This window comes from Talpa europaea (assembly GCF_964194135.1).
Source record: "Talpa europaea genome assembly, chromosome: 7".
Lineage (NCBI taxonomy): Eukaryota > Metazoa > Chordata > Mammalia > Eulipotyphla > Talpidae > Talpa > Talpa europaea.
In genome coordinates this window covers 107395018-107412741 of record NC_140074.1, presented here as the reverse complement: position 1 = coordinate 107412741, position 17724 = coordinate 107395018, and the positions used below count along the sequence as shown (strand labels likewise).

The 17724-nt window shown below is 36.6% G+C and overlaps 1 protein-coding gene across 1 annotated transcript in view; it reads left to right on the top strand.

Annotated features, from left to right (window-relative positions):
* Positions 1-17724, top strand: part of USP32 (ubiquitin specific peptidase 32) — a gene marked incomplete at both ends in the record, with an annotated part of 149868 nt that overhangs the window by 99384 nt on the left and 32760 nt on the right. Inside the window, 6 exons of the mRNA XM_084236460.1 lie at positions 1102-1204; positions 9605-9800; positions 11733-11908; positions 12516-12656; positions 14274-14391; positions 17164-17318. Coding sequence (XP_084092586.1) covers positions 1102-1204; positions 9605-9800; positions 11733-11908; positions 12516-12656; positions 14274-14391; positions 17164-17318 — 889 coding nt within the window. The remainder of the gene's footprint in view (positions 1-1101; positions 1205-9604; positions 9801-11732; positions 11909-12515; positions 12657-14273; positions 14392-17163; positions 17319-17724) is intronic.

The following is a 17724-nucleotide window of genomic DNA, read 5'->3' as shown; positions in this document are numbered from 1 at the left end:
AATGTTATACAACTGCCACCTTATGTTTTATAAATTTCTTTTCAATAAAACTAGTGTTTTACAAATCTCAGTGTGACAGCACTTTACACCAATTAGAATGGTTGTAATGGGGCTGCCCTGGTGGCGCAGTGGGTTAAGATGCAACCTATGAAGCTGTCCCCAGCCTCTGCAGCATGAGTTTGATTCCCCGGCTGGCCAGGGAGCAACCCACAGACCTCTCCTCACTCGCCTGCTGCTCCCCTCAGCAGTGTATTTCCATCAGTCTGCCTGTTCTGCTTCCCACTGTCTCTGGTGAGCCTCTCAACCCCCCCAACCCCCTCCCCGGCCCATAACTCTGGCCTGTCCCCCAGCTCTTATATGCATAAATAAATAAATCTTAAAAAAAAAAAAATGGTTGTGATAGAAAACACAGACAACAAATTTTGGCAAGAATGTGTAGATAGTAAAACCCTCATGTTCCAGATGGAAGTGTAAATGGTGCAGCCACTATGGAAAATAGTTTGCCAGTTTCAGATATTCTTCAGATGTTAGATGGATACAAAATGTATATACATACCTGTGGAATACTGTTAGCAATAAAAAAGCAAAACAAATAATACCACAACATAGATGAACTTCAAAAACATCCTAAATAAAGGAGGCCAAATATGAAAAACTGTGCATAGTATCATCCCATTTATATGAAATGTTTGGTAAAGGGAAATCTGTATAGAGTAGCTGTTTCCTAGGATGGTAACATGGGTTGATCAGAAGTGGACACAGTGTGTCTATTGAGGGTAATTGAAATGTTCTAAAATTGGATTGCTGTGATGATTATGCACATATGTGAATTTTTCAAAATCATTGAGTTGCATACTTAATACTGCTAAATTTTATGCAAATTATTTTGCAATAAAGCTATTTTATAAGTATCAGTAATGAAGTTTAATAGCGGTATGACTCTTAAAATGGGCTTATCAGTGTTTCACTCATTGTAATCTCGGCATTTTCTAGAGTATATCTGACTTGTGTTTTTCCTTGATAAAAACTTTTAATGATAATTCATGGGCTTGTGGTCATCTGTTTCACACACTTCCATTTGATTTGTTTTTGTATTTACAGAGGATGGTTAGAGAGAGAGAGCAGGTATGGTCTACAACCAGGACATAATTGGTTTATCATTTCCATGCAGTGGTGGCAGCAATGGAAAGAATATGTCAAATATGTGAGTAAGATTACTGTTTATCTACATTTTTTCATAGGATTTTCAGTTCCATCAGACTTTGTGTGACTCCTCGCCAGTAATAAAATGTTCCAAACCTAGACAAATATTTGAAGGACAAGGAAATGAATATATTTACTGTGAACCAGACTATGCCTTATAACTCCACATAAATTTCCTCCCTTGCAATGACTGTGAGAAAGATAATGATGGACATGGGAGTGCCTGTATATTATATACTATGCATTTCTCATTTAATCTTCACAATACCTCTGTGAAGAAATGGTGTTATACCCATTTTATCTGTGGGGATCCTGAGACTAGGATTAAGGGTAATCTGAACATCTTTCTCAAGCTGAACGTTCTAAGATCAAATCCATGAACTAACTGAGAACCCATGATCTGTCAACCACATCATTTTCTTTGTCCTTCATTTTTTTCACCTTCTCCATCAAAAAGGAAAAACCTCAGATTAGAAATGCTGATTTTCTGTTTAAGAAAGTTGACTTCAGGGCCTCCCCGGTGGCGCAGCGGTTGAGCGCTGGGTTGCGAAGCTGCCCGCAGCCTCTGCAGCGCCGGTTCGATCCCCGGCTGCTCCCCGGCCACCGGAGGAGGGTCCCACATGGCGTGCAGACCTCTCCTGCCGCCCGCTGCTCCCCTCAGCAGTGTACTTCGGTCCTTCTGCCTGCTCTGCTCCCCGCTCTGGCTCTGGTGAATTCTCTCACCCTCTCGCGCTTCTGACTGTGCCCAGTGCTTGTATAAATCAATCAATCAATAAATCTTTAAAAAAAAAAAAAAGATTTATTAAAATAAAAAAAAAAGAAAGAAAGAAAGTTGACTTCATAATTAACATTAGAACTCAGGTTCCAAATGATAATCTGCCACTGCTCCAATAAAGAACTTAAAAATAATTTTTTTCAGAATTAAAACACTGAAAAGAGAATGAAGGCATGTTAACTGTTGTGAGAAACCAGAGAAAAGCTTATCAGTTCATTTGGAGAAGGTAGCAGAGACTTATGACAACTTATTTAATGAAAGGGGTGGGGGGAGAATGCCTTTTCTGTACATTTGTATTAATTGGAAAAGTGTTCTTTACTAAATAAAAAGTAACTCCCTTTTAAATGCAAATAACTTTTTAAAAATGACATTCTGGGCTCTGTTTTCCCTGTTGTAAAATGAGAATAATGACAGTAATTGCCCCCTATAAGGTTTTATGAAGATTAAAGGAGTTGATAACATATTTTAAGCATAAGATACATCTGTTTTAGAAACATGATGTACCTGGGTCACATAGTAAGTACTCAGTGAGTATTAGCTTTATATTATGAGAAACCAGTATAGGATAGTATTGGGCTGGTACTGTCTGTTTTGGGGTTCTGGTCTTACATTTGGTGTATGATCTTCAACAAGTTACTTATCCTCACTCTTCCTTGGTTTCCTCATATGAACAGCAGGGCTAATAAAACCTGTTTCAGTTGGGTTGTTATGGAAATTAAATGAGTTAGTTTACGTGAAGCAGTTAGCGCCTGGCAAATAGAAATACTCTATAAATTTAGAGGAAAGTAATAGGAGCAGTAGTTGCAGCAACAGCAGCAATAGTAATGTTAGTGATTGAAATTTACCTTTCCGCTATGACAACTTTTTTAAATGCCTGTTTGAAAAAAATAAATTGGTCTTCTTAATATGTTATGTAATTCGATCTTATTCTAGGCTTAGTCTGCCTACATAAGATGTTGATTAGCTTTAGGGTAGACTTTATCTTTCAGATAATAGCATGCCTAAAAAAGAGAACAAGAGAATAGGAAAAATAAGCAGTCCTTTCTAGAAGTAGTTTATCTCAGATTTGCTGATACACTTGAACTTGAATACATGATCTGCTCGTTAACAAACGAGGTGTTGTCCTGTAATATAAGATCGCCTATAAAAATGTAAATGGGGAGAGATGGTGAAATCTTTTCTACTTATCATTGTAGTATATGTTTGTCTTTTCTCCTCTTCTGCAAACTTAAGAGAGTAGCTGTTACTTATCAACAGACTTTTACCTTTTCATTATAGTGTAACTTTCGAGTTAGAAAACACATTGAGGGCCTCCCCGGTGGCGCAGTGGTTGAGCGCTGGGTTGCGAAGCTGCCCGCAGCCTCTGCAGTGCCGGTTCAATCCCCGGCTGCTCCCCAGCCACTGGAGGAGGGTCCCACATGGCGCGCAGACCTCTCCTGCCGCCCGCTGCTCCCCTCAGCAGTGTACTTCAGTCCTGCCTGCTCTGTTCCCTGCTCTGGCTCTGGAGAATTCTCTCGCCCTCCCGCGCTTCTGACTACTCAGTGTTTGTATAAATAAATAAATAAATAAATCTTTAAAAAAAATAGAATGCTCTCAAGCTAAATTTGTTGATTACATTCAGTTTCTTTTAAAAAAAAGAAAAAGGAAAAAGAAAAAAAAAAAAGAAAAAAGAAAACACATTGAGGCATCTCTTGTCTCTAAATTTGCAAATGAAGTCTTTGCAGTCCCTTTAGGTTTTTTTAAATTGCCCAAAGTTGTATTCAGCAGTTTATTTTTTTAATAAGACTTTTTTTTAAATTTTTTTTACGATTTATTTATTTATGCGTACAAGAGCTGGGGTACAGGCCAGAGATGCAGGGGGTCAGAGGACTCACCATTGTATTTCAGTCAGTCTGCCTGTTCTGTTCCCCGCTCTATCAATGATAACATGCCAATGTTATATTTCATTAGTGTACAATGCTGGCTTGGGAGAAGTAGAAGACATTATGGAATAATGGAAAAAATACTAAGTAGGAATCAAGAGACCTAAGAGAAAATGAGGAAATTCTTTCCTATGAGTGAAACTTTGCCAATCCACAATCCGCAGACTCTGTAGCATGAGTTCCATCCCTGGCTGGCCAGGGAGAAACCCACATGGCACAGCAGACCTCTCCTGTCTTGCCCACTGCTCCCCTCAGCATTGTATTTCAGTCAATCCACCTGTTGTGCTCCCCACTCTGTCGTGCTCCCCACTCTGTCTCAGGCTAATCCTCTCACCACCCTGCATCTCTGGCCTGTACCACAGCTTTTATGTGCTTAAATAAATAAATCTTTAAAAAAAATAATTCTATTGTAAATTATTGTAAAATTCTACCTAACAGATACAATGCCTTGGAATATTTTTATCATCCTATTTTGTCATTGGTATCTATAGATCAACCTATCTATAGATCAAGTTCTCTAGAATAAGGAATATTATAAGGATGATTTCTTGTAAATTTTCCTTACAAACATAGGATCCATATAATATTTGTAAACTCATATGGCATTTGAAATACAATTCCACATATTTCTCTTTGGAAATCTGTCAAATGAGAAACTCAGAGGAAAACTTGAAGAAAACTATTCAATGAGATTGACGATACCTAATTTTTCTCAGAATATATTCTCTCAAATTTATTTTTTTAAAGATTTATTTATTTATTTATACAAGCAGCGGGTAGAGTCAGAAGCACAGGAGGGTGAGAGAATTCACCAGAGCCAGAGTGGGGAACAGAACAGGCAGAACAACAAAGTACACTGCTGAGGGGAGCAGCAGGCAGCAGGAGAGGTCTGCGCGCCATGTGGGGATCTCGCCCTGCGGCCGGGGATGGAACCGGTGCTGCAGAGGCTGCGGGCAGCTTCACTACCCAGTACTCAACCGCTGCACCACCGGGGAGGCCCTCTCTCAAATTTTTTAAAGTAATTGATAGTTCATAAATAAACAGTATAAATGAGCTTAAAAAGTGAATATAAAATTTAAAAGGAATTGCCTGTCAACCATATAATAGTTATGCAGATATCATTTAAGTTCAAAAACTCTTAGAGCAAGAATAAACTGATTTTCTGGGGTATAACAAAATGACCTGGGAGAACACTTTAATTTTCCAGAAAGTTAATTTTTTTAAAAAATTACTCATACTATGCTATCTTACCCTGTCTCTAGGCGAGAGAAGCACATGACCCCAAAGAATTTTCTTATAAAAAGCAAGTTCCTGAGCAAGTAATAGATTTACTAAGAAATCAATTACTATACTCTTAGCATTTGGAGCACTTTATGAAGACAAATGTTTGAGACTACAATACTTAATTTCAGTGGTTATCAGTTTTTACCGCATAATAGACTCACATGGAGAGCTTTAAAAATAAATGAAATAGGGCCTCCCTGTTGGCTCAGGGACTAAAGTCTCAGTGCTATCAAGCTATCACCAGCCACTGTGATGTGAATCCCCACCCCAAGCCTGGGAGTTAACCCACATGCACAGCAGACCTCTCCTGTCTTGCCCACTGCTCCCCACAGCAGTGTATTTTAGTCAGCCTGCCTGTTCTGTTCCCCACTCTGTCTCTGGTGAATCCTCGCACCCTCTGCATCTCTGGCCTATACTCCAACATGATGAATAATAAATACTATCCGGGCCCAATTTATATTACTACTTCTTTTAACCATAGGTCAGTTTGGTTTTATTGTCCTATTGTCTATACAATTTTAACCTTTTTTGGTGGACAGTTCAATTTAGAATACTAATGACCCAAAATCCACAAGTAACATAGAACCCAACTAGTTCTTAGTCCTTTGTCTAATATGATAACCATTTTTTGCCATATAAAACCCACACTATTACTTTCTTAGTGTTTTTAGACTTTTACTGTTATTATATAGATAAATGTATTTTTTTTAAACATTGATTTTTTTTTAAAGAATTATTTATTTATTTATTTATTTATTTATTTATGCAATCACTGGGTACAGTCAGAAGCGCGGGAGGGAGGGTGAGAGAATTCACCAGAGTCAGAGCAGGGAGCAGAACAGGCAGAAGGACCGAAGTACACTGCTGAGGGGAGCAGCGGGCGGCAGGAGAGGTCTGCGCGCCATGTGGGACCCTCCTCCGGTGGCCAGGGAGCAGCCAGGGATCGAACCAGCGCTGCAGAGGCTGCGGGCAGCTTCACAACCCAGTGCTCAACTGCTGCGCTACCTATATAAATGTATTTTAAATGGAAATAAATGTATTTTAAAAGGAAACTTTCACTGTCTGAAATAGAAAATCAGTGTCACATTTCAGACTAAAAATAAACTAAAAATAAATTCTATGAAAATAAAATATATTATTAAATTCTAGTTAAATAGTGTTGCTTTTGAAGACTGATATTGAGACATGTTCTGTTAAAAATTATCAAGTATTAGATTAGCATATAGAGTATTAGGTTATCCCAGTACTTGAAAACTGAGATCCTTTCCTTAAAGTAATCAAAATTGAAAGAGAGTTTAAATAGGAAATAGCTTTATTTATTAGGGTCTAGGGATATTTAATATCGAAAATCATCTCGTACTTTTACATACTTTAAAGAAAGTTAATAATTGGCAGTTTGCTAACATTGGATCTGTAATAAAGAAGTGAATCTACATGCTTCTGAAATGTTTGAAGTTTTAACAATATGACTTACATTGCTATTTTCAGATTTTAAATCCAATAAAGTTAATTGGTATGTAGAAAGAAATCTGAGTTTTATTCTCATGCTTCTTGCTTTTCTTTTTAGTGAAAGGAACAGGAATTTCTTTAGAACTGGCTTCTAAGTGATCTACAAATTGTATTCACTTGGCTAACAGATCAAAGAAGAGAAAACATCTAATAAAATGATACAGTATCTCCCTGTTTTAGCTAAAGCTAGGGATGCTATCATTACATTAAAAGAAGCTGAAGCATTTACTATGCTGTTGCTATGCTGTAATTTGAAGTTTGTCTTTTAAATTTGATGTTTCACATCAGTTTCAGTTAATTGCTTTATAGGTATTACCTTTGAGGCCCACAGTGATTGATCACTTTATTTATTAAAATTATTGCCAGTGTTTATTGAATGGCACTTGAGTTCTTCTACCCTTGCTATTGCCTAGCTCTATAGTACCTATGGGATCTTGTTCTACTGGTTGATCTCTTTAGTCTCTCTCTTTTCCCTCTTGGTTACAAAATTCCTTCCTTCTCTTTAAAAACAAACGAACAAATACACATTTTCATAACACCTTCCCTCCACTTTTCCCCCAAGTCCCCTACCTGTTTTTTCATTGCTAAACTTAGTAGAAAATGTTCACAAAATGGGCCTCCCTGGTGGCACAAGAGGTTAAGTCTCAGCACTATGATGCTATCAGCAGCCACTGCAGCATGGAGTTCCATCCCCAGCCAGGGAGCTAGTCCACATGGCGCAGCAGACCTCTCCTATTTCACCCACTACTCTCCTCAGCAGTGTTTTTCAGTAGATCTGCCTGTTCTGCTCCCCACTCTGTCTCTGGTGGATCCTCTTACCCTCCCACACCTCTGGCCTACACCCCAGCTCTTGTATGCTTAAATAAATAAATCTTAAAAAAAAAAAAGAAAAAGAAAATGTTCACAGTCTCTGCTTCTGATACTCCATAATTTCCTGACTTATCTCTACAACATTGATTCAGTGTCCTTTCCAGATTCTCCCACTACTGGGCATGTAAATGCTGTACTCTCCTCATTCCTCATAATACCATTTTCTTATGCCTCAAGAAATCTGCTAATCCCAAATCTTTATATTTAGCTCTGTCCTGATCAGTAGACTCAAATGTCTAGGTATCTCAAACCAAATTATCTAGGTCTGTCCAGTCTACCTTACTGGATTGTAAGGTAGGTAGATAGATCTAGGTAGTCCAATAGATCTAGGTATTGCAAACCAAAATAAGCTTATTCCCAAACCAAACCCATTCACCATATACTTTATTTTACAAAGATATCAACATCCATCCTGTCATATAAGCCAGCACATCATATTTTCCCTTGGAATTATCTTTGCCTATCTTTAATACACAGTTGTCAATTTTTTCACCTCCTAAATCTGTGTTCTCTCCATCTCCTTATTTCCGGTGCTAATTTGGCTGAGAATCTCATCATTTCTTGCCTGACTGTTTATAGGAGTCTCCTAACTTGTGTCCCAATTTTCAGTTTTTGCTTCTACTCCTTTATATACACTGTAGTTACTTTCAAAGTAAAAATTGCAAAAATTGGCTTGGCCCAATTTTTATCTCCCTGTTTAAAAGGCATTCATAGAAAAATCTGTCAATATAAGTGGAAGAAAAAGAAGCAATACATCGTTTTAACAATAGCCAGAATGATTGTTTACATTTATTAAATGCCAGGCACTTTACATGTGTCACTCATGTAATCTTAGTAACTTTTTGAATTTTGTAATATCTTTTTTTTTTTTAAGATTTAGTTCTTTATTTATACAAGCACTGGGTACAGTCAGAAGCACGGGAGGGTGAGAGAATTCACCAGAGCCAGAACGGGGAGCAAAGCAGGCAGAAGGACCGAAGTACACTGCTGAGGGGAGCAGCGGGCGGCAGGAGAGATCTGTGCACCATGTGGACCCTCCACTGGTGGCTGGGGAGTAGCCGGGGATTGAAGCTGCGCTGCAGAGGCTGCTGGCAGCTTCGCAACCCAGGGCTCAACCGCTGCGCCACCATGGAGGCCCCAAGTTTTGTAATATCTTAATTTTAATCCATGAATATACTGAAGCTCTGAAGTTTACTTATTGTGAACAGTCACATAATTAATAAGTCAGAGTCCTGCCTTAATTTTTACTATATTCTCAAAGCTACTGTGTGTGTGTGTGTGTGTGTGTGTGTTTTATGGCTTTCTTAGTCACAGAAAATAAAACGGCAAAATGCCAGCTGTAGTTATTGCTAAATGATGGAATCTGAGTACATGTCATATTTATTATTTAAATTTTGGTAGAAAGCCTTCCCTGGTTCTATTTTTCAATAGAATAAAGTCTGAATTACTTTACATGGTACTTTCTTTTAACAGTCTACCTTACCAGTTTTATTTTATACAGTTTTTCCTTTTGGGTTTTTTTTTTTTTTTCGTTTTTTTTTTTTATATATATAGAGGCATGCTTTATTTATTTTGTTTTTTTTTTGCTGGTTTGTTTGTTTGTTTTGTTTATACATGCACTGGGTACAGTCAGAAGTGCGGGAGGGTGAGAGAATTCACCAGAGCCAGAGCGGGGAGCAGAGCAGGCAGAAGGACCGAAGTACACTGCTGAGGGGAGCAGTGGGCGGCAGGAGAGGTTTGCGCGCCATGTGGGACCCTCCTCCGGTGGCCGGGGAGCAGCCGGGGATCGAACCGGCGCCGCGGAGGCCGCGGGCAGCTTCGCAACCCAGCGCTCAACCGCTGCGCCACCGGGGAGGCCCCAGTTTTTCCTTTTGAAGAAATTAAAATTAAGTACATTAATACATTAAAATGTTTTTAAATGGCTATAACCAACCGCAGGCAGATTAGAAAGAGTAGATAACTGAGGGATTCATTTTTGAAGACTGTATAGTTTTCAGGTTGTTGAACTTTGCCTCTTTTTCTCTGACTTCATGGTTTTTAGGATGCCAGCCCTGTTGTAATTGAGCCGTCATCTGTTCTGAATGGAGGGAAATACTCATTTGGAACAGCAATACATCCTGTGGAACAGAGTGAAGTTAGAATTGGAGGAGGCAGCCTTAGTTATGGGAATGCCACAGAAGAAAAATTTTCAGATAACATTTCTACTGCATCTGAAGCCTCAGAAACCACTGGCAGTGGTAAGTATGTTTCCCATGAGGTTTAGTCAGAGTCAGTTCTTAAAGTTGTATACTTTGAGGATGTGATTGATAGTATATTGGGCATTAGGCTTCTAGTCACAGAAATAAAATTTGAATAAATTATACCATTCTTGGATGTTGGAATAGCTTTAAAAAGAGAAGTTCTTCTTTAGTCTTATTAATCTCTCAATTTGAAAATAATTTCAGTTTTCATTAATTAAGCCACATCTCTTCATATTGCTATTAAATTATTTTGTCACTAAATTTAGATTTGAATAGACAGTCTTAGAGAAAATTGAAATTTCCATCTCCAGAACTCTCTAACCATAAGCTTACCTTCGTTGGACTAAATGCACCCTCACATCACATTATTTAGGCATTTGGTGCCCTGACTTGGGGATTATTTTGTTATAATATTAAAAAATAATGTTTCCCAGGGCCTCCCCTGTGGCGCAGCGGTTGAGCGCTGGGTTGCAAAGCTGCCAGCAGCCTCTGCAGCGCTGGCTGCTCCATGTCCACCGGAGGAGGGTCCCACATGGCGTGCAGACCTCTCCTGCCGCCCGCTGCTCCCCTCAGCAGTGTACTTCTGTCCTTCTGCCTGTTCTGCTCCCTGCTCTGGCTCTGGTGAACTCTTACCCTCCCATGCTTCTGACTGTACCCAGTCCTCGTATAAATAAATAAATAAATCTTTAAAAAATAATGATAATGTTTCCCATAATTCCCTTTGGACCTGGGTACCTAACTAATATTTAGTTCACTGTGTTTATGGAGATGTTCTGGTGTTTTTGTGACCCAACTGAATTGAATTGATGTATGTTATTCTGCTGATAGAGTAGCAGGACTCTCAGTCTTATTCTGTTAATATTTCATCTTTGAGATCTTTTCTCCTTTTCTGCGAGGGAGTCAGCAAATTGGACAGAACTGGTATTTTTTCTTTGAAGTTCTTTGTAGTATGTACTGGTTCTCTTTGCCCATCTGACATTACCTGGAAGTGTTCTCTCCGGTCAGCCTTAACACCAAGATTATTTCTTAACCTTTTCTAAAGTCCTTTTTGGTATGTGCTCTCTTTAAACTTGTGTTATCCACAGGCAAGGCCGTGCCACAGATTGAGGGTTCAAAGTAATTAATAGCTAGAATGTTTGACTGAGATTAACATGAAGTTGAGAGCTGAAATACCTTCAAATACCATTGAGGTTCACAATTTATAAGACATCATTAGTCATTCCTCTGTGTGTATTTTTCTATTGTAATGTAACATGCTTTCATCTCATAGATGTATTAGGTGACAGTTTACTTCTTCCCAGTACTCTTCACCCGTTACTGATTTGTCCACTTTTTTTTTTTTATTTATCAAGCTTTTATGTAGCTATATAATTTTGGAACTACGTCCTCATATCTTCATATATACACCTGTTTCACTCCCCTTCACCAGAGCTCCAGCTCCAGCACTTCTCACACCCTTTTCCCTGCTCCTCTTCTCTCCCCCAACTTCCCTCTGGTCTGTTGGAATTCTTGGGTTAGCTTCTTTCCTTCCTATCACCATTATCTATCAAGAACAATTGAAATGTGTTTGCAGTTTGGAAAAGAAGAATTAAGGGAGACTGTTGGAACCCAGCTATTTAGTCATACTTTGTCCTTTCCTATCAGAAAATACATAAATCTTATTATGAATTATTAGATATTCTAAGAGGGTAGCTCATTTGGTACTCATCTTTAAAGTTTTTATTTTGCCTAGTCAGAGCCTAGCTGTTATCTAGAAAGGAATGTGTCTATATGGCCTATCTCCTAAGATTTATCAGAATCTAACACTTTACTGATATACCACCATAGCAATAGCTTTAACCTAATACGCAGACATTGAGTTGGTGTCTTCGATTCTATTTATATATAATAACTAAAAATAAAAAGATCCCATCCTCTTTTTACTTACAGGTTTTCTGTATTCTGCCACACCAGGGACAGATATGTGCTTTGCTCGACAGCATAACACTTCTGACAATAACAACCAGTGCTTGCTAGGAACCAATGGGAATATTTTGTTACACCTCAATCCTCAGAAACCAGGGGCTATTGATAACCAGCCACTAGTAACTCAAGAACCAGTAAAGGTAAATAATTTGACATCTATTTAAAGTCACTCTCTTATGAGTTGCTAATGAACTTTTTTGTAGAGGTTTTAGCACATAGCAGAAGTTCAGTTGTTCATTGTTATTTAAATGGGACTTTTCTGTGAGACTATTGTATGATTTAATACTTGCATAGAAACAGTGTGATGATTCTTGGAAATTTTATTTCAACGATTTTCACTGCTACTGTGAAAATGTAGTTTCCAAAATACTATTTTTTATTACTCTTTCCAAAATACTATTTTTTATTATTTGAAAGAAAATCTATGAAAACCAGTCTTATTTACAAACGATCCATTGGCTTTTTTCAAAGGATTTGCCATCTTTCTTTTCTTAAATAGTTATTTTGAAAGCTAAAAATAAAAATCTCTTTTAGAAAATTCATTTTGTTTCCTATAAAATGAAACTGAGTTAATGACTTGTGTTTGTTCTCCTATGTCTAGGTTTTGTTAAAACAAAATAATTTGACATCTGCTTAAAATCACTCAAGCTGCTAATAAATTTTTTGTAGCAGTTTTAGCACATAGCAGAAGTTCAGTTGCTCATACAAGTGACTGTAATATTAAAAATGAGTATATTCCTTTCTCAGGCTACATCATTAACACTAGAAGGAGGGAGATTAAAACGAACTCCACAGTTGATCCATGGAAGAGATTATGAAATGGTCCCAGAACCTGTGTGGAGAGCACTTTATCATTGGTATGGAGCAAACCTGGCCCTACCTAGGCCCGTAAGTATAGCCAATAGTGCCTTATAAAGGAGAAGTCATAGATAGAATCTTCTATTACTTTACTACCCACAGTCAGTTTGTTCTTATGTTGGCAGAGTACCTTAGTACCTGTTCAGATCAGGAGAGCCCTGTATAAGGTACCAGTCATACAGTGCCTATAGGAGTGGGTCACTATGTGGAGCAGAGACAATAGTTACTGGACTAAATAATGTTAAAGAATTATGAATCCATGTTATTGAATAAATTATCCACATATATGCAGTCATTACTTAGGATAAGATAGGACTTAAGCTGTAAATCTGTGAGCCAGTGCCAAATAGTTCAGTGAATATAGGAAGCAGTGTAGAAATTAATTCTGACACTGTCTTACCCATTAACCACACAGGTATCCAGTTAAGGATTGGGTTCTTCTCCTTTGTGGTTTTTTGTGGTTTGACTTTTTAAAGGAAGGACATCACAACATGTGATACTAGTAATTCAAAGCTAGTGATTTCTGGTTATTGCCATAACTAGAATAAGTCATTCTGAAGCATAAGTAAATGCTTTGAATCATTTTCAAGCACTTTGAGTATGTTATATCAAAATATTAATGAGTTAACTATATAACGTCATTTATTGTGTCTATTTAGTAAATAGCATTACTCATTATTCTGAATACTCTTTACACTATTGCTGCAATAAAATACTTTATAAGATCTTTCAATATATCAAGAAACACTTTTGCATAGATGCAATATAGTAAGTAGATCACTTCAAAAAAAAATGCTATAAGACCTTAGTCTATAATTTTGATATTAATGTTGAGCTATAATGTTTATTAAAACATCTTTTTAGGTCAGAATCAGGAATTCCAAGTTTGTGTTTTGATCTTAAAAGTTTCAAAATTGTATTTGAAATCAGGACTTCCAGATTGATTGATTGATTGATAGGTAGATAGATACATAGATACATATATGTGTTATATTCTTCTTTATTTAGGGAGGTTTGGATAATCCTTTAATTTGTTGCTTATTTTTTGGGACTTTCCTGTTCTGTCATAATATTCTATAGGAGAAACATGTCATTGAATGAATTTGAATACTTTCTGATAACTGGTGTTCCAATCTCTAAATTTTAATTTCCTCATCTGTAAAATGAAGATAACAATAATATCTACCTCATTAAAATTATTTTCATAATTGAATAATATGATTAGCACAGCATCTGATTTATAGTAAGTAGTCAGTAAACATGCTACTATTATTATTATAATTATTAAATGAGTTTTTTCACAGTACGTCCATATTTTTTGACTTGTAACTACAGTTGTAAGAATTTGTTCTAAGAAAAATAAAATCATCACATATATGAAATATATAAAAGTGAAAACAGTTGTGGTGTGAGGGTAGTAGAATTGTAGGTAAGTTTTTTACCCCTAATTATGATATTAATTTTAAATGAAAAAGGAGAACATATTTGTAAGATAGATTTTAAAGCAAGAGTCTTAGTTTAAACCTATGTATTTTAGTAATCTAATTGAACTGTAGGCAGTGAACTAATTGAATATTTTAAAGATAAATCTCAGAAGTTAGAAAGTGGCATGTTTTCTTGTAGTGATCACATCTTTTAAAACAACAGGTGATTAAGAATAGCAAGACAGAAATCCCAGAACTGGAATTATTTCCTCGCTATCTTCTCTTCCTGAGACAGCAGCCTGCCACTCGGACACAACAGTCTAACATCTGGGTGAATATGGGTATGATGAGCCTGAGAATGTTTCCTCAGCATTTACCAAGAGGTAACTTAAGAATGCAGCAAGAATACAATGCATTTACGTAAAAAAATAAAAACCAAATTGCTCAAGCCTGGTGCCACTGTACTAATAAACATTCCCATCAGTTTTCATACAGAATCAATAAATCGATTGGGGGGCTTAGATCTATGGTCATGCGCAAGACTAGATGGGGTCAAGGCAAACTCTAAGCAGCAAGCTGAGAAGGCTTGTTTCCCTCTCTGGTTTGTAAATATGCAGTGATAAAATAAAAATAAAATTAACATAATTTTAATAAGATAAGCCATTGTAAATTATTTGCTCAGCCTAGATTATAGTCTGCCAATCTTTTCAACTCCACTCAGATTCCTAAGAAGTGATATCTTTTGCAACATCGTCTTTTGGGGATTTTTTGGGGGGGGGCATTTTGGGATTTTTTGGGGTAAAACCTGATATATTTCTCATACTAGAGCCAACAAGACCTAGAAGCAACAGATAATAAAAAACAAAGGATATAGCTTTGAAAAATATCAAGACTATCGAAATGACATCTAAATAAGTTTCCATTTTAATGTATCACATGCTAAAAATTCCCCTTGTGTTTCTCTATGAGATTAAATTTTATTGATGTGCAGGATTTGCTCTGTTTTAGCCTTGCAAATATTTGAAATTATTCTTCAACAGAAATAATGAGTTCTCAGACTTGGTGTTAATTATGCCACAATGTTATTATAAATAATGCAACTACCTATGTAAGAACTACCTATGAACCCAAGCCAACCCTGTAAGTACCATCATACCTATGGAATTGAATAAGGGTTAGTTTCATGTCTTCCTTAAAGTTTGTATTCAGAAAATATATGGAGATTCTTACAAACATTGTTTGGTAAGAATTGTAGCAATCTCTGTCTTTGGAGAAAACATTGACAACATCAAGGAACTAGTAAAATAAAGTCTGTGTAGAAATATTCTTAATTAATTTTTCATTAAATAAAAAGCATTAGCCTTACTTTAATGAACCCTCAGCACATCTTTTTTGATTGTCTCTGAAAGATAACACGAGAGGCAAGGTGTGTTGTGCTTTTAGTGAGTATTCTTTGCAACTCTTGTGCTGATCCTAGATTTTTGCTGCTTCTGTGAATTCCACTAGATTTGTCAGTGCTATTCAGAGGCACAAAATTATGTATAAGTGGCTGCCTGCTTAATGAGCTATGCTATTTAAAAACTGTCTAGAACTCAAAACAAATTTTTTATGTGGCTTTAGGACAATAGAAATTGACTTGGACACTACACTTGCACATGCTTCTGAATCCTAGAATTGGGTAGTTACTATGCTCCAAATTTGTTCTTAATTTGAAATTTTATTCCATACTAATTAATTGTGAAATCAATCATTAATCATTTGAAGTTTTTAAAAATATGCTTTCTTGCTGTAATCTTATAACTAATCCTCATGTATAATTGCAGAAATTTGCTGTTTTAGGGATTATCCTTTGCTTGCTGATAGTAAAAGATTTGCTTTGCTATGTGTTTAAAATTGATCATGGTTGGGTTTTGTCCTATTATAGCATGTGATATTCATCTTTCTCAATACTTTACTAAGCTGTTTGCTAGGCTCTTTTGTTCCTTTTGAAGTGACAGGTATACAAACCTTGCCACACTTACAATGACCTTAATTTTCTACAGACAAGAAAGACTACATAAGTCATTGTGTTTTAGATTTTTTAGTCTGCCTGATCCAAGTGAATTCCTTTTGGCAGATCTAAAAAAAGCAAATGATGCCAATACCTTCCCCCGCTTTGTTTAGCAAGTAAACACACACATATAGCATATTTAATAGGATTGAAAAAAAGCTAAGTCATTCATGAGTGGGTGGAACATTACCTGGAAATGTATAATATAATCCTAGATATTGATATGTTAAGCTTATTTTTGTTTTTTATTGCTCAATAAAATTCTTCCCATAAAAGGAGGTGGCCATTTTAAGCTGCAATTTTGTCTGGATTTTTAGCTGAATAGTTAACCAAGGTTTAACAGTGATTTTTGCAACCTACCTTTAATTTCCATAGTCTCATCATTTTTCATCCCTCTCCTCTTCTGAAGCATATAGTCAGAGTTGACATATTCTTCCTTCATTCTTCACTACTTTCCCCATATTAACACTTTTTGTGTCCACCTTGAGCTCTTCAGGAATTCAAGAACATCTGTTGTCATTTTACTAGGGAGGCAAACCATATCATAAATTCCAAATATTTTTGTCCTGGGGAGCTTCTTGGGATCGCTTTAAAGCTTTGTTTGGTCATGTGGGCTCTGTGCCTACTTAGAATATTAAGTAAAATTTTCTGTGTAATTATAAGATATGCTGAGAATTAGATCAGATAAATCCAATTATCTAACTGTGAGATTCAAATACAGTCCCATTTTCACTTGTGTGTTTTACAGTGAGTTTTGATTTTTGCTGTTGTCACCTAGTAGCCAAGATTGTTGCTATTTGCCACTCTTCTTGGGATCCAAATACTGACAATATTTGGGTCTTTATGATTTTGTTGCTCTTCCTTTCAAAGTTAAACTCACTCCATGATGATTGCATCTCTTGTCTTCATTTTTACACTTATTCTTAAGCTCTTGATTTACAGAATTATTAAGCCTGTAACTCATTTCTCATCATTATTTCTTAAAATAGTATGGTCCTACTGCAGGAAAGAGTACTTTCTTTTAAATCTGCTTTTTTCCCTATTGTGATTACTATGACTATAGGAAATGTACCTTCTCCAAATGCACCACTAAAGCGGGTCTTAGCGTATACAGGCTGTTTTAGTCGAATGCAGACCATCAAGGAAATTCATGAATATCTATCTCAGAGGCTGCGCATCAAAGAAGAAGACATGCGTCTGTGGCTGTACAACAGTGAGGTAAGAGGCATCCCAGAGTCCAGGTTAAATGTTCAATCTCTATTTCATGATCATGGGATTTCATCTGTAACTGCACAGATTAGATATTCATATAGTAATTATCCTAAAATCCCTATCTAGGATCTCAGTGAAAACTTCAACTTTTAAATTGCTATATATATGCCTACATGTAGTTATTTTTTGTCACCTGAAATCCATATAATGATTGATAATCATGGACAATATCATCTTATGAAAAGATTTTTGTTATGAAGTAAACAGCACATACCTTTTTTCATTTTTTTCTTTTCTCTTTTTTTAATTTTAATTTTATATTCCCCATACAATTGCAACCCCCTTATTTTGACCCCAATCCCTCCTTATCCCCTTCCCCATAGCATATCTCTGGTTCATACTTGTGTGTAGG